This window comes from Osmerus mordax, chromosome 10, assembly GCF_038355195.1.
Source record: "Osmerus mordax isolate fOsmMor3 chromosome 10, fOsmMor3.pri, whole genome shotgun sequence".
Taxonomy (NCBI): domain Eukaryota; kingdom Metazoa; phylum Chordata; class Actinopteri; order Osmeriformes; family Osmeridae; genus Osmerus; species Osmerus mordax.
The window spans coordinates 11,490,626-11,513,588 of NC_090059.1; the positions used below are offsets into that span (position 1 = coordinate 11,490,626).

At 42.6% G+C, this 22,963-nt stretch overlaps 3 protein-coding genes and 1 pseudogene across 3 annotated transcripts; 2 read left to right on the forward strand and 2 right to left on the reverse strand.

Moving 5' to 3' along the window:
* Positions 1-653: 653 nt before the first annotated feature.
* Positions 654-1,445, reverse strand: LOC136950747 (uncharacterized). Its single transcript, XM_067245193.1, has one exon. It carries the CDS (start codon positions 1,443-1,445, stop codon positions 654-656), a length of 792 nt encoding a protein of 263 aa, XP_067101294.1.
* Positions 1,446-1,770: 325 nt separating this feature from the next.
* Positions 1,771-2,698, reverse strand: LOC136950748 (uncharacterized; annotated as a pseudogene).
* A 2,979-nt stretch (positions 2,699-5,677) lies between these two features.
* Positions 5,678-7,635, forward strand: LOC136950752 (uncharacterized). The gene is made up of 3 exons (XM_067245206.1): positions 5,678-6,077; positions 6,834-6,974; positions 7,041-7,635. Exons 1-3 carry the CDS (start codon positions 5,678-5,680, stop codon positions 7,511-7,513), a joined length of 1,014 nt encoding a protein of 337 aa, XP_067101307.1. The 3' UTR covers positions 7,514-7,635.
* A 7,676-nt stretch (positions 7,636-15,311) lies between these two features.
* cdc42ep1a (CDC42 effector protein (Rho GTPase binding) 1a) lies at positions 15,312-22,564 on the forward strand. Its single transcript, XM_067244431.1, has 4 exons — positions 15,312-15,446; positions 18,109-18,272; positions 18,395-20,919; positions 21,820-22,564. Exons 3-4 carry the CDS (start codon positions 20,454-20,456, stop codon positions 22,536-22,538), a joined length of 1,185 nt encoding a protein of 394 aa, XP_067100532.1. The 5' UTR covers positions 15,312-15,446; positions 18,109-18,272; positions 18,395-20,453; the 3' UTR covers positions 22,539-22,564.
* The last annotated feature ends 399 nt before the right edge of the window (positions 22,565-22,963 follow it).

Consider the following 22,963-nt stretch of genomic DNA (forward strand, 5'->3'; position numbering starts at 1 on the left):
AAGTAAGTGCCAAAGGGAAGAACCATAAGAGCATGTAGTTAAACAAGTCACAACCAAACAACATGAACAGCTATAAGTGCAAGTGTACCTGTGGGAAAAAGCAAGCAACAGTAATAAAACAATATATCACAGCGAGAACCAAAAATTTTAATCAGTTACCACTAACCACAAGAGCAACAAGTCTCTAAGCAAGAGTCATTGTGATCCTTGAGGAAACTAACATCGGGTCAAGCGAACCCGATGTTAGTTTACACTATATACTTATTCACCCTGACTCTTGTTTCTTGGATCGTGCAAATTTCACCTGGATTGACCTCATCTTTATAGTGGTTCTTGATGAGTCCTGGGTTTCTAGAGAAAGACAAGTATCATCAGTTTAATCAATATGAAGTGTTGCAGTGAGAAAGATGAGGTGAATAAAGTTGTTGTGATGGCATTTTATAGACTGAAAACTTTACATTACTAATGTAACTTTCTAACTGTTTGCTGAAGACATAGTTGAGGGCATTTTAGTGTATCGTGAGGTTGCAGTAAAGTTATAGATGGTATGTTATAATATGCTTAATCAAATTGGACCAGGCATGAAAGATAACAAGTGTTTTTACAAATAGCCTAGACTGGTACAAGTAATTAAAGAAAAGTATGCTACTTACTTAACAAAACTGATCCTCGTCCTCTGGATCTATCTCAAATCCAGCAGCCACTATCTCTCTGGTCTCCCTCGTCTCCTCTTCAGATGGTGGAGGCAATGCGGCATTCAGCTCTCTTTCAATTTTATAAATTCTGGCTTTGGTCTTCGCCTTGTAATTCTCTTTATTTTCCAGGACACATTTTTGGATTTCAGCGGCAGCATTATCACAAGATGTTGCCAGGATAGTGCGCTCTCTTTGGAAACTGGGGTCTTCTGGATCCAGAGTCATGAGTCTTCCCAAGCTACTGACTCGGTCCATCAGGTACAGTGTTGAGATCTCTGTGTATGTTTCAGAGATCATGTTCACCATGTTTGCTATGTCAGATGCTTTGAATGCTTGTTGATATATCATATCTTTCAAAAACATTTTGGATGAATATTTCATGTTTGGAGGAGACGGCTTGCTGGCTGTTTTAACAAAGTCATTCAGAGAGGTCTTGAGACAGGTGTCGATGATATTCGACACCATTTGGAAGAAGAGAACCATTTTACGCCACTTCTCCTGAAGTCTCCCCATTGATTGAAGACCAGTAGCCAGCAGTTCAATGGTAGTTTCAAAATTAATGTCCTTTACTTTACAGTTTCTCATTGCAATGAGGCAATCTGTTAGTTTTGTCTTCGTCTTCTCATTTCTTCTCTCATTTTTTGCATAGGACTTTCTTGATTGGGTAAGATGGACTTTCATCTGCTCCACGCAGAAGCAAGCATTTTTTGTAGCCATTTGACTTGCTGAACCACCACTTTGAACTTTCATCATTCCGGGGGAATTGACTGGGAATGCAGGAGCATTTGTATTTTTTTTGCTTGCAGAATCAAATTTCTGTGTATCCAGAAGTGTCTGTTGGATTTGGTTGACGATTTCTTTGTTGTTTCCTTTTTTGCCCTCAGTGGATGTTTTTTCTAAATTTAAGCAAATGGTGATGAACTTTTCACAAAGGTTTTCAACCTCCTTTTTTTCTGGAGATGGGTCTTCATCTTGTATCATGTTGATCACTTCTTCAATTCGGTTCACCAACCATTTACAATTTGATTGGCCTGTCTTGTTATCAGTGATATTTGACCACTGGATTTCACCATCCTTAATAAACCTATTCAAGGTCTCAGCGGTTTTAAGCAGTAGAGGTGACTTGGTAAAAATGTTGCTTGCAGACTTGGTTGGATTACCCGAGGCATCTGTTTCTATAATTAATTTGTTACTTTGTTGGCCTCCTTCACTTGCCATAAACAACATTTGCAAGGAGAGTAATGAGTTGACAGATTTTGCTATTCCATCAACAAAGTCCAATGCAATGCACTCCCAGCCTGAGGGAATGTTGGTCATAGCTTTTTGGAAGTTCTCAGTAGCCTCTTCCATCTGCTTTTCCAGTTTAGCCATTTCATTTTCCACACGCTTATTTTCCTCTTCCAACATTTCTTTCTTCAGTTTTTCCTCCTCCATTATATGTCTGACTTCTTCCAGACGGTTGCCATAGTGCTGCTTGGCACTTGTGCATGTTTCAAGGAGCTCTGAAATGACCTCAGTAACATGCAGGAACCTCTCTTCAATGGATTTAGCCAACTGCACACAGTCTTTGGATATTGCATCTATGCTCTCCAATGTATCAGGTAGGACGTTTTGAACTAGCATATCATCATCCTTAAGAAGTATCTTCACAGCGGTCTTGATGTACTCTGGAACATTTTTAGTATGGAGGCATATTTTGTCCATACTCTTGTGGGCTTCGTTAAAGGCTGCCCAGCCTGAATTGCACACCTGCATGAGGCAAGCACGGAAGGAGTCAGGGTATTTAATGAACTTGAATCCATCAACTGGTCCACCATCTTTGATAGAGAAGTCTTGATTGCAGAGATAAAGATAAGTTCACCCAGAAAGGCGATCGAGAGTGGGGCTGGAGTCAAGTACTCTTCCCAATTAGCGTTCCCTTGAAAGAGGATGACTGTGTTTTCCCTACAGTCGGATGCCTTTGATATGCCACCAATAATTTTGTTGAGGTTATTGGATGTCATGATGGCTGTGAAGAAAATAACAAAAACAGCATGAATCTCGAAGTTGAGTGGCTTTAATGGGCTTTAATGAGTGGCTTTAATGGGCCCTCTATCTCTGGTGCTGAACCTAAAGCAAGCTTTACTGATAAATGAATGCCTGCAATTTCAAAGTTGGTTTAGTTTGTCAAGGTTGGTTTCATTCAAGTGTAGCAAAATATAATTGATAAACATTTTTTTTAAATTATCTACATTTGTAAGCATTTCCTTGTGATTGTTGATTCACATTCCATGCATATTTGGACAAAAGTTGTACCATTACCATTACCACACACTGTAATTATGACTCTTCTAATCAAGATAGATAATGCAGACCTAGCAGTGTGTTGTGATCTATAATAGTGTGACACTGTCTGGGCACCAGGGGGCAGTAGCGGGAAGAGTTCCGGGAGTGAATAAAGTTAAAGATCCTGTAAAGTCAATTCCATGATTTGCTTCTCAGTACTATCGAAGCAAATCGTGACCAAAATGAAAATGCATTTCCAGAAATGCTTTTTCATTTTAAGAATGTGGCTGCATTATTTGACTCATAAATGAAATTAGTAATCAATCATCCTATTTGCATTTTAATTTTCTTCTTCAAGAGTGCTCAATCTTTCACTTAATTAAAATGAAAAATAAATAGACATTTGAGATTTAATTTTCAAAACATGCCCCAGCAAATAGATACCAAAATTCAATTTGAAATGTAAAATTTGAAAATGAAAATGCATTTCCAGAAATGCTTTTTCATTTGAAGAATGTGGCTGCATTATTGGACTCAAATTTGAAAATGAAAATGCATTTCCAGAAACGCAAAATGAACGAAAAAGCATTCTGAGCGGCGCAGCAGAGTGACGTCAGTAGCCGCTCTTCTTCAGCTCCCTGCTGACCGAGCTACCCATCTTGTTCGGTAGGGGGCGGCGTGCACATCTGCACATCTGCATCTGAGGATTTCGACCCATCTACGTCAGATCACTGACTGCTGTACCAGAGACATTCTTTGGCTGTACTGTTATTGTAGCCTACATCAGCTAGCTAGCTAGCTAGCTAGCTTCAGGATGTCTCCCTCCACCCGCAACTGCATCTTCCCTGGATGCAAAAACTTCAGCTGCGCTGCAACACTATTTAATTTCACTATTGATGAGGAAAGGAAAAATAGGTGGATTAATTTTGTGAAGAGCCACGCTGATGGAAAGCTTCGGATAAACTCCAACAGTCCGAGCATCGCCCTCCCGGCCGTTCCTCCTCCGGTCGCACCTGGACAATCCACCGCCGCCAGCAGTTCATCACTCTGTTCTGTGTGCTTGTTATAATTATACTAGATAACTTTTCCAGAGGTATCTCTGCTATGAGTTAGTGCAAACCGCTAACTTGATATTAGGCTACTCGGTGTAGAATGATGGTATTTTGGTGAAATGGTAGGCTAGCTATATAATGTGCTAGAAGTAGCCTAGTTGGAGAGCTCACTGTCTGCTGTCTCTGGTGTCAATTTTTACTGTTACAGCTCAGGGGAACATTTCATTTATATTCATCTGTATGTTTCACTCATTGAACAAATACATTCTAATTCGGTTTTGTTCGGCTTGACGTAGCAGCGTCCATTATCTGGGTCGTAGGGGCGAAGCTTCAGCTCCTTCAGGCGACACGCCCCCCCAGTCTCAAGCAGAGAAGACTGCTGATTTTCTCACGATTTCAAAGCCTAATTTAACATACTTGTCGGTGTTTTTTTTCCATTCGAATTTGGATGGGTAATTAATAACACATTATTCTGTGGTGTGGTGAACTTAAAACTCGTTTTCAATTCCACTTTACAGGATCTTTAAGAACCCAACACGACAAGCAGCTGGAATTTGTTGGAATTTTGGGGGGATCCCCCAAATATTCCAGCAAATTCCAAAAATAATTTACTCAGCCTAAGTAAAATCTCAACAGACAACGGCTAATCGAGTCATTTAATATAAATGTGCACTATTTATCACAACTGAACAAGAAGTATGGTATAAGCACTTAGACACTAAAGTTGCACGAGATGTTATTCTGAACAAAGTATTTTAATTTTAGACTTACATGGTTCTTGCCTTTCTGGGTAGCCTATGGAGACACGCGGATATTCGCTTAAGATCGATGTTTAGGTCAAGAGTCTTGCCGAACAGTTACTAAAAGAGGCATACTTTATACAAGATATAGTGGGAGTGTGTTATTTTATAAAACGTCACAAGAGCAGGGTTCATTTATTCACAACGATATGATTTCAAAGAAATCAGCCGCACAAACTTGGCATGTGCATCGCACAGCTGATCGTGCCAAGTTGAAATCATATCGTTGTGAATAAATGAACCCTGCTCTTTGTGACGTTGAAGGATATATATCCTTCATGGGATATCAGACGAGCAGGTATAAAAACCTTCAACCGTATTCTTCATTCTTAAAGCGAATTCCTGCGTGCATTGACTTTAGTCGAAGAGCGCTGTAAGTGTACTAATCTAATTAGCCTACTTTTATGTATACACTTTATAGACTAATTACACTTGAGAAATACTTTACGTAGCCTATTCCACGCGAACAAACAACGATTTTTTTCAAAAGTAAAATGTAGAAAACTGCATAATTTTAATTGTTGTCTTTATAATAATGATGTAATAATGTTTGCATCTAGAGCAGCGAAACGTATCATTTATTAAAAACGAAGTGAATAGCAAACTTTTTGCACAAGCAATCAAGTCGCAGCAATGCTGAAATAGTGTTCGCGTTCACAAGCAGGCGGGGGGGGGGGGGGGGTAGATTTCGACAGGGAGTCCGTTTTCGGCACAACACTTGCATCTGTACTTTAGTGGTAACGAAAATACAACAAATTGGTGTCATTATGCTCTCACAGATAACATGCTGTATCAATAAAAAAGGGAGGACTTTCTCTCAAAGATAAAACCAGATCTGAGAAATGGACTCCGCCATCTCACTGATATGTCTGAGTTGTTGCTTACACTTAATGGTTCCCAAACAAGGAGTTCCACTGTCATCAAAAATTTAAAAAATCGAGTGCAGTGTTTAAAGATATCTGAAAACGTTGCCAATCTGGAACTAAAGAGAGTGGATGAATGCACTGAGCAGCTGACACTTAGGAAAGGGAAGCTAGAGTCTGAGTGTACAGACTTTAAGGCTAAAATAGATTACCTGAAGGTTGAACATAAAGCTGCAGAAAACAACTTGAAAGTTCGTAAGGAAGCTCTTGATAGTGCTGAGAAGAACATGAGGTCCTCCCAAAGCTGTCTGGATGAGTGGAGGAAAGAAGAAAGGGAATATGAAATCATAAGGAATGTTGGACTTTGGATTACAGTAATTCCCGTAGTAGGATGGATCACAGGTACGATTGCTATTTTAACACATTGTGGCTAGATTAATGACAAGTATAATCACAGTGTATTGAGTACAATGTATACCAAATTTATGACTTGTTAGGTAACACTTAAATTAACATGAACTATTACATTGTAGTGCAATATTTACTTGGACATACTGAATTGAGTTGTCACTCTTTTAAACAATAAATTACAATGCTACTCCGGTGTTTTGAAGTAGGCCTATTTACTAGGGTAAGTGAGCCAAAATAATAAGTCAGACATTGAATTAGAAAATTTGGAGGTTTGCAAGTTTGCAGATGACACTGCAGAAGTCACCACAGACAGTGGTGACTTTATGACTCACTGTGACTTTATTACTGATACATAGCTTATGAGATACAACAACACCTTTTTGATAGACAACAGATCTTAGGGGAACTTTGTGTAACGCCCTTGTGTAACAGGCTGTGACATTCATTATCTCTGACCTTCTAAGACCTTAAAGGAACATCACAAATGTCTGTTACGTTTTTCTTAGCTGGGTCAGTTGTTTGATAACAGAATGTGTTGATAACAAAATGAATACTAGGCCTATAAATTACATCAAAGTATAGGTTTGAGGTTTTAAGACTTTTTAAATAAAGAGAAATTAATATTTGAAGTTTGGAATACAGATTGTAAACTAAACAATGAGTGGGAACTAATACAAATAATGCACAGCATAAAACCCTAATGAAAGCATATCATACGTTCTTTTACTATCGTATGTTTTCTCACAGGTCCTATCATAGCTATAGCTGCTCAAGATGACATGGAAAGAGCTGAAAGAAATGCCAGGACAGCACGAGAAGAGAGGGACAACTTTAAATCCTTGGTTGATTCCTGTACTGAAGAGTTGGACAAAAAAAATAAAGAGAAAAAAGAAACTGAAAACAATATTTAATTTTGTAAGAACAAGAGCCTACAGATTAAAAATCATCTGGTAGAGGTGAAGAGTAGGCGAATAGAAGTATCAGATTTTCAGATGGCGCTAAGAAAGGCAGTAAACATTTTGGGCATCCTTTCTGGTAAAGTTGAAGTTGCCCAGATGGTGAGCTCTTCTAAAGTAATTCTGCTTAAGCCATTGCTCAATGTGATGACTGAGATTGTGGACCTTTTGTTTAAAACTGAAAATTATAAAAATTTCATGATGCAAGAACCTGACATCAAAAAGGCTGTTGAACAACTGGAGAATACCACTCAGAGAGTTTCAGCCATCACGAGCCAGCATAGTGCCCTGGAGGACCTGTTTTGTTACAGTTTTTTTCAAATGCTTAAACACAAATTCCTTACTTTTCACACAATTTCTGACACTCAAACACCAGAACCACACCTCAAATCTGCAAAACCATATACACACAAAATTCTTACGGGAAGCATCTTGATTTCCTTTTTAAAACACAACCAACCCTGCCTTTAGCGCTTATAAATGCTGTAGGCCTACTTTTAGTTTTGAATGGAATGTGCATTACTGCTGTCATTATGAGGGGAAATATGTGTCAATATTATTGTAGGTAACAGTGTAACCATATTTAACATACATCTTGTATACCATGATTTGTAAAAAATAAAATAAAAAAAAGAAAGAAAAAAGGACTTTCAATATAATTACTATCCACAAACATTGACTTGTATTGACATGTACAGTATGTGTAAACCAACCAAAATCATGTAAGGCTAGGGAAAGAGGACAGGGGGAATGTGTAAGGGAATGAGGAAGGGTGATAGGCAAGGGAGGGTGGTCTGGGGAGAGGAGGGAAGGAGGGAGGGGTTTGCTGAGGCAGGAAGTATGTCTTTAGGCGGGGTGTGAACCGAGACAGGAAGTAGAGGTTCTTGCCCAAGGAATTTATCCCCTCCCACAGGAAATACCAGGTCTGTAATGGCTGAGGGTAAGATTTAAAGAATGGTAGGTGCTGCTACTCTATAGGTAGTCCTCCAACCAGACATACTGAATTTTGCTGGGATTCTTAAGTTGAAGCCTTGGCATGGCAGAGGTTTAGCCCAGCACGGTTGTTAAGACTATGGTGTTGTCATTCTGGTATTCTGGGTGGGATTCAAAGAGGTAAAACACTTTTCTGTTAAACTTTCCATCCCTATTTCTTCCATTCCCTTGCTTTCTCTTTCATATTATTTCTCTCACCCATAAACACACGCTCACAGATTTATATCGTTATTTACAAACAAATAAACTTTGAAGACAATGAGACAAAATGTTTCTTTTTCAAAGTGCTAGTTTAATTGACCTTCAATGACAATGGAATTATAAACTACAACACATCACATACAATGTAGTTTAACATAATGGGCCATTCTCAATCTCATATTGAAGTGGAGTTATACAATAGGAGTCTGATTTGCAAAATGTGCACACACATCCACTCTGCGAGCTCAGCACTTTATCTTCTCTCATAACATTATGCTAAGTATATCTTCCACTGTAGCCCAAAACCACACATATAATTTGACGTTTTGTAAATATATCCAGATATGCCAGTGAGACCAGAGAATCTGGGATCTATCTCCACTATAATGGTGAAATGACCCATCCTGCATATTTCTGAACATTAGTTTTGTTTTATGAAAATTCTATTTCCTGACATACTCAGGGACTATATTATTAAACCATTCATATTGTTAATAAACCAATTCATACAATTACAGTTCTGTACATCAAAACTCATGTCCTTGGAAAATGTAACTAATAAAATACAGGACAGTCCAGTACATGGCATTTGGAAGGTAGGAAGACCTCCCAAACAGGGCAGAGGTTGGGGTTATGTAGAGAGGACAGAGGAGGAGAGGAGGAGAGCCCGCCTGTTTTTAGATGGGCAGCATAGAAAGCCTAGCTCCAAAGCTACAGTGTGGCTTCAGGCCCAAGCTAAATTCCAACCCACAGAAGGACAAAAACTCCTGCTAACAGCTCGGAATATACTACACACAGATGGAGGGTGTTCTTCATCCCTGTGCTCCTCAATGTCCCAGACATCACAAGTAACACTTGATTCCTTCATTTCTTCCTTGTGCGTGTGATTATGCATGTCTGTGCATGCAGGAGTCTATGTTTTCATGGCCTTTTAACACTATAATTATGTGGTCATTTGTGGCATAACTTTGTAGGTTGTATTGAGGCGTGCAGTGATTGCTTGTCTGAGAGAGTGTAGTGGACTTTAAACAGAGCAGCTGAAAGAATCATTTATGGTCAGTGAGCTCTATCAAACATGCAGGTTGACAGGTTAAGAGGGTCTTATGACAAAAAGGATTCCTTGTACTCTGTACTACCACGTTAGAATAAACTAATTGTGGATAGGAGGTGCTATAAAATAACCCATTGCTTCTCTCTGTTCTGAGTTGTGAAGCTATATAAGGAAGGCCTCTGTGTGTATTTATGTGCTCGTTCTTTGTCTATCAGTCGATTCCCTTCTTTGTCCCTCTCTTCCCTCTTGTTCCTTTACCTCTTTCTCCACTCCTCTTTCTGCCCCTCTCTCTTTCCCCTCTTCCTCGCTCCCGCTGCCCTAGACAGATAGTTGGAGGCAAACACAGCTTTCCCAGGAGCAGCACAGCCACCATAGTCTCGTCCAGTCAAACATGAGGGACAACGTACTTCACCCTTTTTGCCTGAGAATCTGCCTGGCATCCTTGCCTCAGACCCCTCTCTCTTTCTCTGTGCTCTAGAAGATGACAGTCTATCTCGCCCAGGAATGAATGACCACACAACGCTATTTCCATGCCTACAGCCACAAACACACACACACACACAGTATCATTAAGATGCCACTCTCCGCCACATGTTAACTACTAATTAGACTGTGAAAACAAACACACACAGATGCCTTCGTCACAAACAGAGGGACACCGTTGTGTTATGGTGTTCTCCATATGCTGGCAAAAGATGTGCCCATTTAGGGGGATGTTGTCATACTGTGGGGAACCTGATCTATGACAAGGAAATTGGTATTAATGTGACGGTGGGTATATGTTGTGTAGGTGTGTGCTGTTTGCATGGAGGGTGGTGTATATGTGTATGTAACTATGTATGTGTGTTTGTGAGTGAAGTTAGACTTAGAAAGGAGGCCTCACACCAGCTCAGACTCTCAGGTCAGTGGTCCAAACACACAGATCAAAGGTCACACACACATCCCTCACAAAACCAGCACACACTCCTGACCCAACCCTTTTCATCCCAAGGGCCTCAGACACACACCACAAATGGCTCACACAAAGTAAACACACATGCAGTTTAAGCTCTATTGGCCTGTGTTATCCCTCCTCCAGATACTGGCTTCAATGGAGGGGGCTCCTGTCCCTCTGCCTCCCATCCCTGAGCAGGGGGCCCAGAGCTTAGCCTTAGAACCAACACCTTCACTGGGACATTAAAGATACGGGGTCAGTCTTGCGATGCTGTGGGATCCAGGGCTTTAGAAAGCTGTTAAAGCGAGGGAAATACCTGTAGGAAGCAAGGTCAATGCAGTTTGGAGACTGTGAGGTGTGCAATTAGAGCATTGCTATTTTGGGTTTCAAATTTGCGTGCGTGTGGTTTTGTGTTTATGCGTTTTTCACTACATTTTCCTGTTTGACGCTAACATGCACATAAAGCTGAACCTCACAATAGCCTATTGTCTTCACTCCCAGTCACGCTTCCTGACGGGTCAGAATTCACGGAAATAAGAACACAGTCCAAACAAATACCGATGGCTACACCTCCGCCCTCAACGGCTCTGCTACTCCTGACTCCTCTGTGTTCCTCCACCCTCTACTCCTGACTCCTCTGTGTTCCTCCACCCTCTACTCCTGACTCCTCTGTGTTCCTCCACCCTCTACTCCTGACTCCTCTGTGTTCCTCCACCCTCTACTCCTGACTCCTCTGTGTTCCTCCACCCTCTACTCCTGACTCCTCTGTGTTCCTCCACCCTCTACTCCTGACTCCTCTGTGTTCCTCCACCCTCTACTCCTGACTCCTCTGTGTTCCTCCACACTCCTCTCCTGCTACAGACCAGAGGAAAAACTGACCAACTGAAAATCACAGGCTGGATCATTGACTGGATTGATCCCTATCTGGTTGACTAACTGATTGGCTGGCTGATACGCTGTATTACAGACTTACAGACTTACAGGCTAGCTGCCTGACTGGTTTTCCGGGTCTTTTAATGCTCCATTACATAAATATGTGTTTTAAGAAAAGCAGGGAGAAAATCTTCCATGCCAAAGATATGAAGTCTCACTCTCTGTCTCTCGCCATAGCTCTAACGCTCTTTTATGCTGGAAGTTACTGTAGGACCCTCTACCATGGTCAGACTTCATGAAAACAAGACATTTAGGATTTTCTTCTTCTGGCCAAGAGACTGCAGTGTATATCTTACTCCAGGAAAATGTGCACCTGTCCAGGACAGGATTCACTAGACAGCCTTGCTCCAGACTTCCAAACCAACACAGTAGCTGCTGTTATTCCAGGAGTCATGTTAGTCTGGGTCTCTGAACAGCAGCTCCTAGCAACCTTGGAGGACTAATGTTGAACAGCCCTGCGACTGGGGAAACGATAAATACTGACTGTACAATGCATGACCTGTTACTACCCTTAATAAAGTGCATTTAAGTGAGTTTTTAAGCGATGTGAGAAGCATGATTTCATTCAGTTTAATACACGAATACTGTATTGGCCCACACAAAGTTAGTCTGCTTGACCTTTCTATTAAATCCAAGATTACATTTGTGAGAGAGCCCTTGGATTCAGTTTGGAATAATTGTAGCTAACCATCTAGAAAACAATTACTGGTACTGTTGGCATACTAAATCCCCTATGCAGAGGTAGTCTATGCAGAAGGTAGTTCCTGGAAAGTCATCCTTTTTTTGTGTCTGGGAAAGTCCAATCCTGTTCCTCTAGCCTGGAACACCCTACATCCTTCTCCTTCCATCTCCGTTTAGTTCATATTAACTTTTTTTGCATAGTTCACTTCTCCTTGACTTCCTCTCTTCACCTTTCTTGTTTTCCTTCCTCCATTCGCCCAGTCATAGGCCTCTGTAATGTGAGCTGCCCTGTTCAGACACTAGGGCGAACTGGTGACAACACACCAGTACACAGTAACAAAGACCAGGACCAGAACCATGTTACTGGCAGGGCCATAACAATTAAAAGACCAGACCAAAACACCCTCTTGTGCTACAGGAAAGTCAAGGAATGGGGGGGGGGGTGTTGGAAAATAAAAACATGTAGTGAGTCCACTGAAGAAAGCCGAGTACCAGCCTCAAAATGTCTCTTCCATTTTGTCGACTTTTACTTGTTATTTCTCACTCTCCCTCCTTCTTTCAGTTGTTTTTCCTCTGGATACATGGTTACAGGGTGATTACCCCTTCATCATGCTCAGAAAGCCAAACAGTGATCTCTATCTCCACATAGCAATGGTGGCCTAGTCTAAACACAAAGTGTGTGTGTGTGTGTGTGTATTTCACTGGGCCACAGGGGAATGACAGGGACTTGTCTCACCTCACTAGTTGGTCACTTCCCATGGAGGAGGGTGGTGGTTGTCACCGGCCGTTCAGACAGCCCACACAGTCCTGATGGGCCGGAATACAAGAAGAGGCTGGCCGCACAGAGAGAAAAATGGAGAGAGGGAAGGATAGAAAGAAATGTGGTGAGAGAGAACAGGCAGACAGAGAAACAGACACACATGTAGATGTACACAAACACACATATAAAGACACGCTACAAACAGAGTTAACTAGGTTCACATCTGGACCTGAGCCAGGCTGTGCACCGAAATTGTCTGGCAGGGTGTTTGACAGTGATTTCAATGTTGGTACATAGCAAGCTGGACACACACTTACACTCTAAATATACACTTGATAAGCAAGAATGTATTATTGGGAGCCTGTTGTCTTATGTGTTTGAGTGAATGCTTCAATGATTGCCCTGTGTGTGTGTGTGTGTGTGTGTGTGTGTGTGTGTGTGTGTGTGTGTGTGTGTGTGTGTGTGTGTGAGAGAGAGAGAGAGAGAGAGAGAGAGAGAGAGAGAGAGAGAGAGAGAGAGAGAGAGAGAGAGAGAGGAGACAGAGAAAGAGAGAGAAGGATTTTCCCTGGAGAATGGAGCAGATGTTTAGCCAGAGCTGAGGCCTGAGAACCAGTGGTTTCTCCATGCTGATTTGATGAGATTATGAAAATTCAGGTCAGACACAAAGACTGATGAGGAATTGATATGCAGTGTGTAACTGTGAGGCTGATGTAGTATGGAAGGGACAACGGGTCAAATATAGGGTGTCAACATTGGGTGTCAAAACTGTGTTTGTGTTCACAAGAGAGAGAGAGAGAGAGAGAGAGAGAGAGAGAGAGAGAGAGAGAGAGAGAGAGAGAGAGAGAGAGAGAGAGAGAGAGAGAGAGAGAGAGAGAGAGAGAGAGAGAGAGAGAGAGAGAGAGAGAGAGAGAGAGAGAGAGAGAGAGAGAGAGAGAGAGAGAGAGAGAGAGAGAGAGAGAGAGAGAGACAGAGAGACAGAGACAGAGACAGAGACAGAGACAGAGACAGAGACAGAGAGGATGAAAGTCAGTCAAAGCGAGAGCCAGTCAGACCGAAAGATGACTGAAAGAGTGCAGACTAAAAATGTAATCTTGCCTCCCTTTTGGGACCCATATCTGAACAGTGTCCAAACCTTGTGCACTTCTAATGGCAAATAGCTGGCATGCCTCAGAACAGAGTCTGTTTATCTTGGGACGAAACGGAGGAGCAGAAAAGAGGGATAAAGAGAAAGCCTGAGAAAAAAGAGAAAACAAACCAGAAAAAGAGAGATGTAATATCATGAAAAGGCAGCAAAAGAAAAAGGCTAGAGAGGGAGAAGAGAGAGAACCACTCTACCAAAAGCAGTGAACTTGATGCAATCTCACGTTCAGACATACAAGGAAACATATCCCTCTGACGTGTGGATGGATGTTTGGCCAGTGTGTATGTTTCTTGATCAGGTATTCACTCCGATGTGGCCAGTCGAAGCACCAAAACAGGACTCCAACCCCATCAAAAACCCGGGACATCAGTTCCATGTCTGGGCTGGGCATGGAGATTCATCTCTGGGCGGTGGTGTCCACAGAGACCAGTCTTACTAGCTCTGTGTCAGGGCCAGTCTCTATGCATACCAGTCTCTGTTAAAGAGACAAGTGGGCAGTAGCAGCAGAAGACAGAGCAGACCATATACAGCTCTGACAACAATCTTTATACAGACATGCCTTCAGACAATACTCTCTTTCCTCTCTCTCTCTCTTTCTTTCTCTCTCTCTTTCTCTCTCGCTCTCTCTCTCTCTCTCTCTCTCTCTCTCTCTCTCTCTCTCTCTCTCTTTCTCTCTCTTCTATTCTCACTTTCTATCTCTCATTCTATCCTGTATGTCATCCTGTTTCCTAAAATTGAAACGTAAGTGAACAGGTTCTGTCCTATTTGTTTATGCTGACTTGCCATCAGATTGTCACATATTAATCCTGACTGTAACTATGTTCATGTGAATAGAAAAACTGACATGAGGTCTGCTCTTAGTAGAGGAGGAAGGGTGTTGGCTGGAAGCCCCCCCCCCCCATGCACACACACGCACACACACACTTTGGTAAAACTGCTCCTGGGGGGGGGGGGGGGGGGGGGGGCATTTACACATTGATACTGGTGTGTGGTCTGGGGAAGTATTGGATGGTTGTTCCATGGTTCTCGCTGGCCACGTGGGAGAGTTAACTACTTAGAGAAACATCAGTCTTTGAGGCAGGCTGAGGATGCCTCTGTGTTCCTGTTGATAAAACTGTATCCTGTAGGTGAGGCCAGCATGGGAAACTGTTCACATAGAACATGTTGTGAGAACTGGATTTCTGTTGTCTAATGGTGGTTTCAATGGTTGGCTGGTATAAAACCTTCCAGGTAGGCTTAATGAATAACTACCCCACACGAACCTTACAGCTGCTCGATAAATGACATTAGTGTAGTTATACAGTAATCAGAATAACTATTAACTTTTTGTATGGGTCAATCAACATAATTAGAACTCAACAGGTAGGTTTATCAGACTGCAAAATTCAATTTTAAATTGCCTGATCCATTGGCTAACGCATAAGTGAATCTAGTGAGGTGTCTGCTCTGGTTTGCCCCGCCCACTATTCTTGATCTGGTTATTCTTTGTCGCATGCTAGCCTATTTTACAAACGTCCGCCCATTTCGTTTTCTACTGTCCCTCAAACTCATTTCAGTGTTTCAGTTAGGACTAGCGGGATTGCCATGCTGCGGGACCGGTTAAGGCAGAACAGTAATTATAGCCCGTAGACAACATACCACACATACAAAAAATAATATGTGCAGAAAGGATTCTAATCTGAATTTGAGCTTTTGATGTCAATTAATGATGTAAGTTTTATTTTTCTTTATTATTATGATGAAGAAGAAATTAATCACGTTTTTCGTAATTACATTTTGAGTAGTGTAGTTAGTAGTGGTCAAGTAAATTAACAGTAACATAACATGTTTGTAGTTACGGTTGAAATGTCTGAGTATGCTTACTTACTTTTCTAATAAAGTCAGTAGGCTTTTCAAACAGTCATAGTATGCATGCCTGAGATTCGGAGACGTTTTGATGGCTATGTAACTCCGACATATGTTTTGAGGGACAAGTGGCTTGTGACAGTCCTACATATGTCTCACAGATGAAACTTTATCTGTTGGCTGCTGGTGCTGAAGTATATTTAGGGCTGCCTTGACCGCAGTATATAATCCTGGTATGACTGCGACTCATAAGCCTACTGCTCCTAAATGAAATCGCGTATAAGTTCTGCCTAGTAGTTTGAACGGACACGGTCAGCTATGTAGCCTACAATAATAATGTCTTCAATATAACAAGAGCTATAGTGAAAACTAGATCTGGAGAGTCCATCTCACCATTGTTATAAAGAGTTTTTAAATTATAACTGACTTTTAAATACTATTTTTTATAGTTTATTGTCCTACTTACTAACACCTAATAACCTTCCAAATATGAACTGCGCTGCCCCTAACAATGGAGGGATGTCTATGCTTACCTAATTACTCACTCATAAAGCCTAACTTCACAGGACTGATGAGGCAGTGTGTTGGTTAGCTTTGCTGTAAACTCATTATCACCAATCAGCAGAGATTAACTCAAGAATGATCAATGAGGATTGTTAGAGAAGCAGGCGCTGTGATAACCTGTTACTTTACAGCACTGCGTTCTGTAGGCCTGAGCTTGCCACACGTCTAATTGATTCAGTACAATGGATAATAATTATCTATAATACTAGCAGATCTGTGGCTAGCATGCTTTATTGATTACTCTCTTTATTTTGCCAACTCATTTGTTTCGTAATACAACCCCTGGACTTTTCGTTGGCACCTACACAGTACTAGGAAACGTCACTGGAGTGATTCTATCACCTCAATGTATTTTATTATTATTTTATTTTTTATTATTATTACCAAATCAAACAGGACTATATTGGCTAGAATCAGGCATGGGTGCGGCTTCACATTGAAACTTTTCTATCGGTCAGTCATTAGTGCAGTACATCCCTTTGTCAGGAGGGTCGTTGCTAAAGCAGTGAAAATAGAGTGAGGACATTACATGAGTTTCATCAAATGGGAGCTATCCTTTGCCATGTTACCTGCTCCCAACATTCCTCCTCGGTGACCCACTGCCCTTTTGGCATCTTTGACGTAAACAGGAAGAGGTCAGTTTATGGGAGGTGTGAACTCTCATTCTGAGTGTTTGTCGTTACACCTGACGAGGGCTTTCTGACTGTGGTATGTGTGTGTGTTTGTGTGTGTGTGTTTGTGTGTGCATGTGAGTGAGTGAGAGAGGGTGTCGGTGGAGATGAAGGTGTGGGTGGGAGAGCAGAATGTGGGGGGTGGGATCTTGCCACACATGAAGTTCAGTAGAGAAACGTAATGTGCTTCATCATGCTGTCATTACCAAATGGTCGCAACTGACGCCTTTCTCGACCCCCTCAAAGGGTGTTCTCAGTAATATGAGAAAAAACAAATGGTGGGAGAGAGAAAGAGAGAGAGAGAGAGAGAGAGGAGAGAGAGAGAGAGAGAGAGAGAGAGAGAGAGAGAGAGAGAGAGAGAGAGAGAGAGAGAGAGAGAGAGAGAGAGAGAGAGAGAGAGAGAAGAAAGAAAGATGGGCAAAATAAATAGGGCACATAGATGTATGAGAGAGAGAATGTGATTTTTGGAGTATGGAAGCATTTGAGGAACATTAAAATATTTCCTTGGCTCAGGAGGAAGTACAGTTATGTTTTCCTTGGATTCAAGTAGAGCACAGAGGGGAAAAAATAGATTGAAAGTCACAGGGTCAGTGAAAAACAGTGTCCTTATCTTGTATGTTTGCCCACCTGGTTAGCTGGGTTACTGAGTGTGGGACAAGAGGGTTTAAGTTTGGTATAGAGGGGAGAGAAGAGGCAAAAGGTACTAAATGAACAGCTGATTATTTACCACACAAGTACATTCTGGGTTGGAAATTAAAAAAAGATTATAGGAGAAATAATGGAGGGCACGTTGGTGAGTTGATGCTAGCAGGATAGTTGGTCCAACAGCACAGTTTACAGTTAAACAGGACGCTACGTTGCACTACAGAGATGGAAGCCGAGATGGAAAAGATCAAAACCAAATGTGCTTCTAAGAATGTGGGCTGGATGATGGATGTAATTGGGAGAGAGAAGAGAAAGAGAGAGGGTGAGTGGAGAAGGTTGAAGGGAGAAAGGGAGGGGAGGTCAGTGATGTTTCTCCCAGGAATCTGTCCACACACACAACTCCCATTAGATGGTGGTTTGTCTGGTCTCCAGAACCTTTACTGACACACAGACACATGGTAGCAAACAGGGTCCAATGGAAACCCCATGACTTCTCACCATCTATCTCCTTCCTTCTTTCTCCACCCTCTACCTCACTCCCTCTCACCCACCGCCTTCATCCCTGCTCCCTTCTGTCTCTCCCATCTCATTCATTGTTTTACAATGTCTCTCTCCTCTTGTTTCTCTCCCACCTTTCTTTCCAGCAGCAGACAGACCATTCCTATTGAATGCAGAGCTCCTCAAGCCCAGAGAACCAGTACACCAGGGGACCTGAACCAGACCAGCCCCAGGGAGAGACAGCTCAACGGGGGAAGGAAAAGAGGCTAGATTAAGGGATAATCCTGGACATGATCATCCCCCGTCCGGAGGGGTATCCCACTTCTTTCCCTCCAAGGAGTCAGACAGACGCTCAGATTAATGTTTAAAACGTATTACCTTAATTTATGTTGTCTTTCCTCAATCTGGGGGATCATTCTTAACCTGTGCTATCAGATACCTGGAGCGCCGGCCGCTGGATTAATTTAACTCTGAAAACAACGGACCAGGTGGAGGAGAGAAGGAGAGGATGAGAACAGCGAAGAGGGAGAGACACTAGAGAGCTACATACTACATCACTGGATAAACCTGAAACACCAGGCTGTGTTGGAAGGACTGTGGAAAGAACTATAGCTACAGGCACATCTCTCTTTCTCTCTCTCGCTCGTTCTCTCAATTTCTCTCTATCGGCCTATATAAGTGCAGGGGGACAGGCCAGACCCATGCTGGGCGTGGGCCAAAGGTCCTGTGTTTAGATCAGGATTAAAGAGGCACAGAGCCCACACCCTTCTGTTAGCACACCGGGATGGGTCTGAGCTAGTCTGCACCCCAGAAATACATGGTTGACCAATCGGGAACTTTATTCAACTTGAAAGTTTCATATGAGGTAGTGTGCTTGAAAAAGACCAAGTTCATACTCCGTAATTCACAAACACGATTTTGATTCTTACCGAGATCTGTTTTTCTTGCTTTCTTTCCTTTCCATCTTGAACATTTTATATAGGAAGTCTGGTTTATAGTTTATAGGGGTTGGGTTTACACTCTCCATAGATTAGCACCCTCTCAGTTTCAGAGTCACACCTCAGAGTCTGTCTGCCACTCCTAGTCAAGCCCTCTCTGGTGGGATGTTTCCCTGCCCGCTGAAAGTTAGAAGTTAAGGAGAGAGAGCCTGGGACTGTGGTCAGAAGCTAATTAAAAGGCTGCTTCAGACCTGACGCAATCCCAGTCCAGGGCTCCGCCGGAGCAACCTTGTGTGAAGCTAGCTGACCGTGCGTGGGAGGTGGAGAGAACTTTGAACACAGCCACAGGACCCTGTCAGGCCACTATTCTATCATCCTATTTTAAAATAGGGAATCCATTACTCTTCTGGCAAAGAATAATACAGAACGTATATATTTTTAGTCCCCTGTCATTGCTGACTCACTCACTGGGAGATTGCTAGCTAGCTAAGTGATTTTCTTATCTGGGTAGTTGCTCTATCTTTCTCTGTTTTGGCTAAATGCTGTTTTATCCTCCTGCACATATTTGGTTCATAAACTACTGCTGGTCAGACCAGATTGTAATAAAAGGTACTTTCCCTGCTAATGGGGCTGATAATGTTCCTTCATTTAGGCAGGACATGAGGCCAGACAGGCAGGACACAGCTTGGAGAGGCTGAGCCCTCCTCCCCCAGCTCTGTTTCTGAGACAGAAAGCAGACTGGAGGTTTTGCCAGGCTCCAGCCCAGAGCAGGGACAGACAGGACAGACATTGTGGTCTATATTTACATGGTTCCAGGACACTGGACTTTGGAACGCGGAATTCTGTAAACCGACTAAAGTCTATTGGAAAAAAAAGTATTTTGTTACTTTATAACTGAATGTTATGTATATGCCATATAATCCAGATAGAGCCCACCAGACTACCTATCAGCTCTTAATTACATCAGATAGTGACACTTTCTAGCCAACAGAGTTCAGCCAGTTCACTTAAATGTTTTTAAACTCTGCAAACTCTTTTTGTTGATCAATGTTTCCAGTGTTTTAACCAGACACATTCGCAGCTGGAGCTGGTCTTACTTCTGAGCTGATGTTGAATAAACTCAGAGCTGTAAACAACTACACATAGCAAGCATCTAGTCAACACTCTCTCTCTCCTTCTGACCCCATTCTTACTGCCTGGTTGCTTCCAGGAACTGCTGCATAGTTTTCTCCTCTATTTATCTGGACCCAATCAAGCTGGATATGGATAACAACAAACAAGATTATATCCCATTGTGAGATTCTGTGGTTCATTAGTGAGTGGAGACCCAAAACCTGCTCTCACTGTTCTCAGTACTACAAAGCTAATACACGTTGATCAAACGCAAGAGTTCAAGAGGTCTAGAGACAAGAACCTTCCCGGAACGCAGGAACATACTTTGGACTCTTTTTAGGGGCAACTCAAAATCTTGTGACATTATAAAACATTCAAAACCCTCCATTTAAACGATTGTCTCGAAATACATTTTAGAGGCCATTTTCCTTGTAAGCTCCAGTATGAATCTGGGAGGAAAGCTGTCTGGTCTGAAGGGCCTGGTCTCCCAGTCTCAGGGGAAACGACGGTTCAAAGGTGACCTGACCCCGGACATGATCAGCCCTCCGCTCGGTGACTTCCGTCACACCATGCATGTTGGCCGCGGCGGGGACGTGTTTGGAGACACCTCCTTCCTCAGCAACCACGGTGGAACATCCAATGGAAATGGAGACACTGATTCCATGACGTCGGCTGACAATAAGATCGGGGCGTTCTTCTCCAGGACCCTCCGACACGTTAGGAAGACCCCCGATAGGCCGCGGGGAGATTCTAAGGACCTCTCCCCCCCGCCTCCCCCTATTTCCCCCATCATCAAGAACGCCATCTCCCTCCCCCGCTTGGATGTGGAGCTTTCGAACGGGGGATCACCAACCAAAACACTCTTCTCCAGCCCCGCAAAGACACAAGACGAGACAACGTTCTCCTATGGTAAGGGAAGTCTATTATAAGAGACAATAAACACACAGGGAAAAAGCTTGATTATGTGGTTCACATATGTATACTTAAAGTACAAACACACATACACACACGTACAGAGAAACCTCACCTCATTACAACAAAATACTTACAGAGAAAGGTTAGGGCTTTGGTTGACCCTTCTCAGATGTTGTTGAGAAGAAGCAGTACAGTAGCAGCTGTAGGACATGCTGTAAAAACACAGTCCAACAAACAGAGAACCCTAGACAGATGTCTCTTCCTCCAGCTCATAAATCACCTTGGCTCACATACAACACTCCTAACAATCTGTCAAGTCTTCAGTGATAAGGAAGAGCTGCAGGCGGTGCAGGTCTGTGTGCTGTCAGTTTCTGAGGGCTTGTAGGATAGTTTTTCCCCCTCAAATACCTATGTCTCCCTGTCCTGCTGTGACCTTGTGTGTTTGTGTGTTAGTGTGTGTGTGTGACACTGTCCCAGGTCACGAGAGCAGTGGTGTGTGACTGTGTGACGTGTGAGTGCCTGGCTTGGGTGACATGCCTGGGAGGGGATACATAGTTCACACATACAGCTGCTGGGCTGATGGAGTCAGCACCCTTGCAGCACAACACGCTGACACTGATGTCTCCTGGATAGCTTCGTGTTCACTGCCCCCTGTAGGTGACTGGACGTTGATGGGTCAAACTTGTTGCACCTACGTACATTTTACATGGGAAATAATCAGTGCGGAAATTTTTGGACTCATAGCAGGACAGCCAACTGTGTATTTTCTTTTTATTCTGATAATGAAATTAAATTAAACAATAATTTGATCAAACGTATTTACCTGAAATTCTAATATTCGCTTGAATGTTATGTTGTGTGTGGAATTGAATCGTCCCCTTCTCCTCTCCCTAGGTCTGGAGTCTGGCTTTGTCACTCTACCCCGCCTTTCCCGGTCAGAACGGCAACAGTCCTCAGGTTCTACTTCCTGTTCTCCAGACATCCACTGTGTCTCACTGATTGATGCCACAGATGCCACCCAGTCAGTGAGCTCTGCCCCAAATTTGACACTGGACCCTGACTTGATCCGACCTGCTTCCCTGACCTCACTCACCTCACTCACCTCCTTCACGTTCGACCTCGGGCCATCCCTCATGAGCGAGGTCTTTGGCTTGATTGACAGCCCCAAGATCCACCTGGAGCCAAGCCACACCTGGGATGAGCTAGAGCCTAGCTTTGCCTATGGGGGCTCAGAGATGGACTCTGCAACCATCTCATTGGTGGATTCACTGCTGAGGGATGACTGTGGCAGCAGGAAGAGTCCATATGGGCTAGAATGGACGGAAGAAGATGAAGAAGTGGAGGCTAGGATGAAAGAGTCAATGAACGGTCAACTGTCTCCTAAAGAGCTTGTCACCAGCCTGGTGGGGTATCCAGCCAGGGAGAGGCTGGGGATGGAGAGTGGGGGGTTTCAGAGTGCTACAGATGTACTGGCACAGCATTATGAGCTTGGGGAGCTCCTAAAGGGACAGCTGCCAAAGATGAATGTGGTAGAAGAAATACTAACCAACCATCTCAGGATCAAACCCTCATCCTACAGCTATACAGATGAGGAAGAGGAGATTAAAGTGTAACCCTCAGATCTGTTCAAAACAAGACATTACGTTCCTAATGTTGGATAAATCAATTTTTGATCATGAAAACAAATCCATCCTGTGTGGATGGTATAGGACCACATAGGTCCATATTTCCAATGAGCTTTAATGTGAATATCGAAGAACATTAGCCAAATACTTTATATTTCCAAAGGTTAAAAGTATAGTATGGATGTGAACTGTTGTTAAAAGTATCTAAAGGCATAACTGAAATAATGATACAGTAAAGAAAATAGACTGATATGCTTTATCACTAGAAACAGTGGCAAGCAATGGAAAAATATGACAATCAGATGTGATAGGAAGCATGATAATCTACGAGAGAAAGTAGCTGGACATGCAAAAGCAACAAAGAAGAGAAAATGCTCAAGAAAAAGACATGACTTCCTGATATGTCAAGGCAT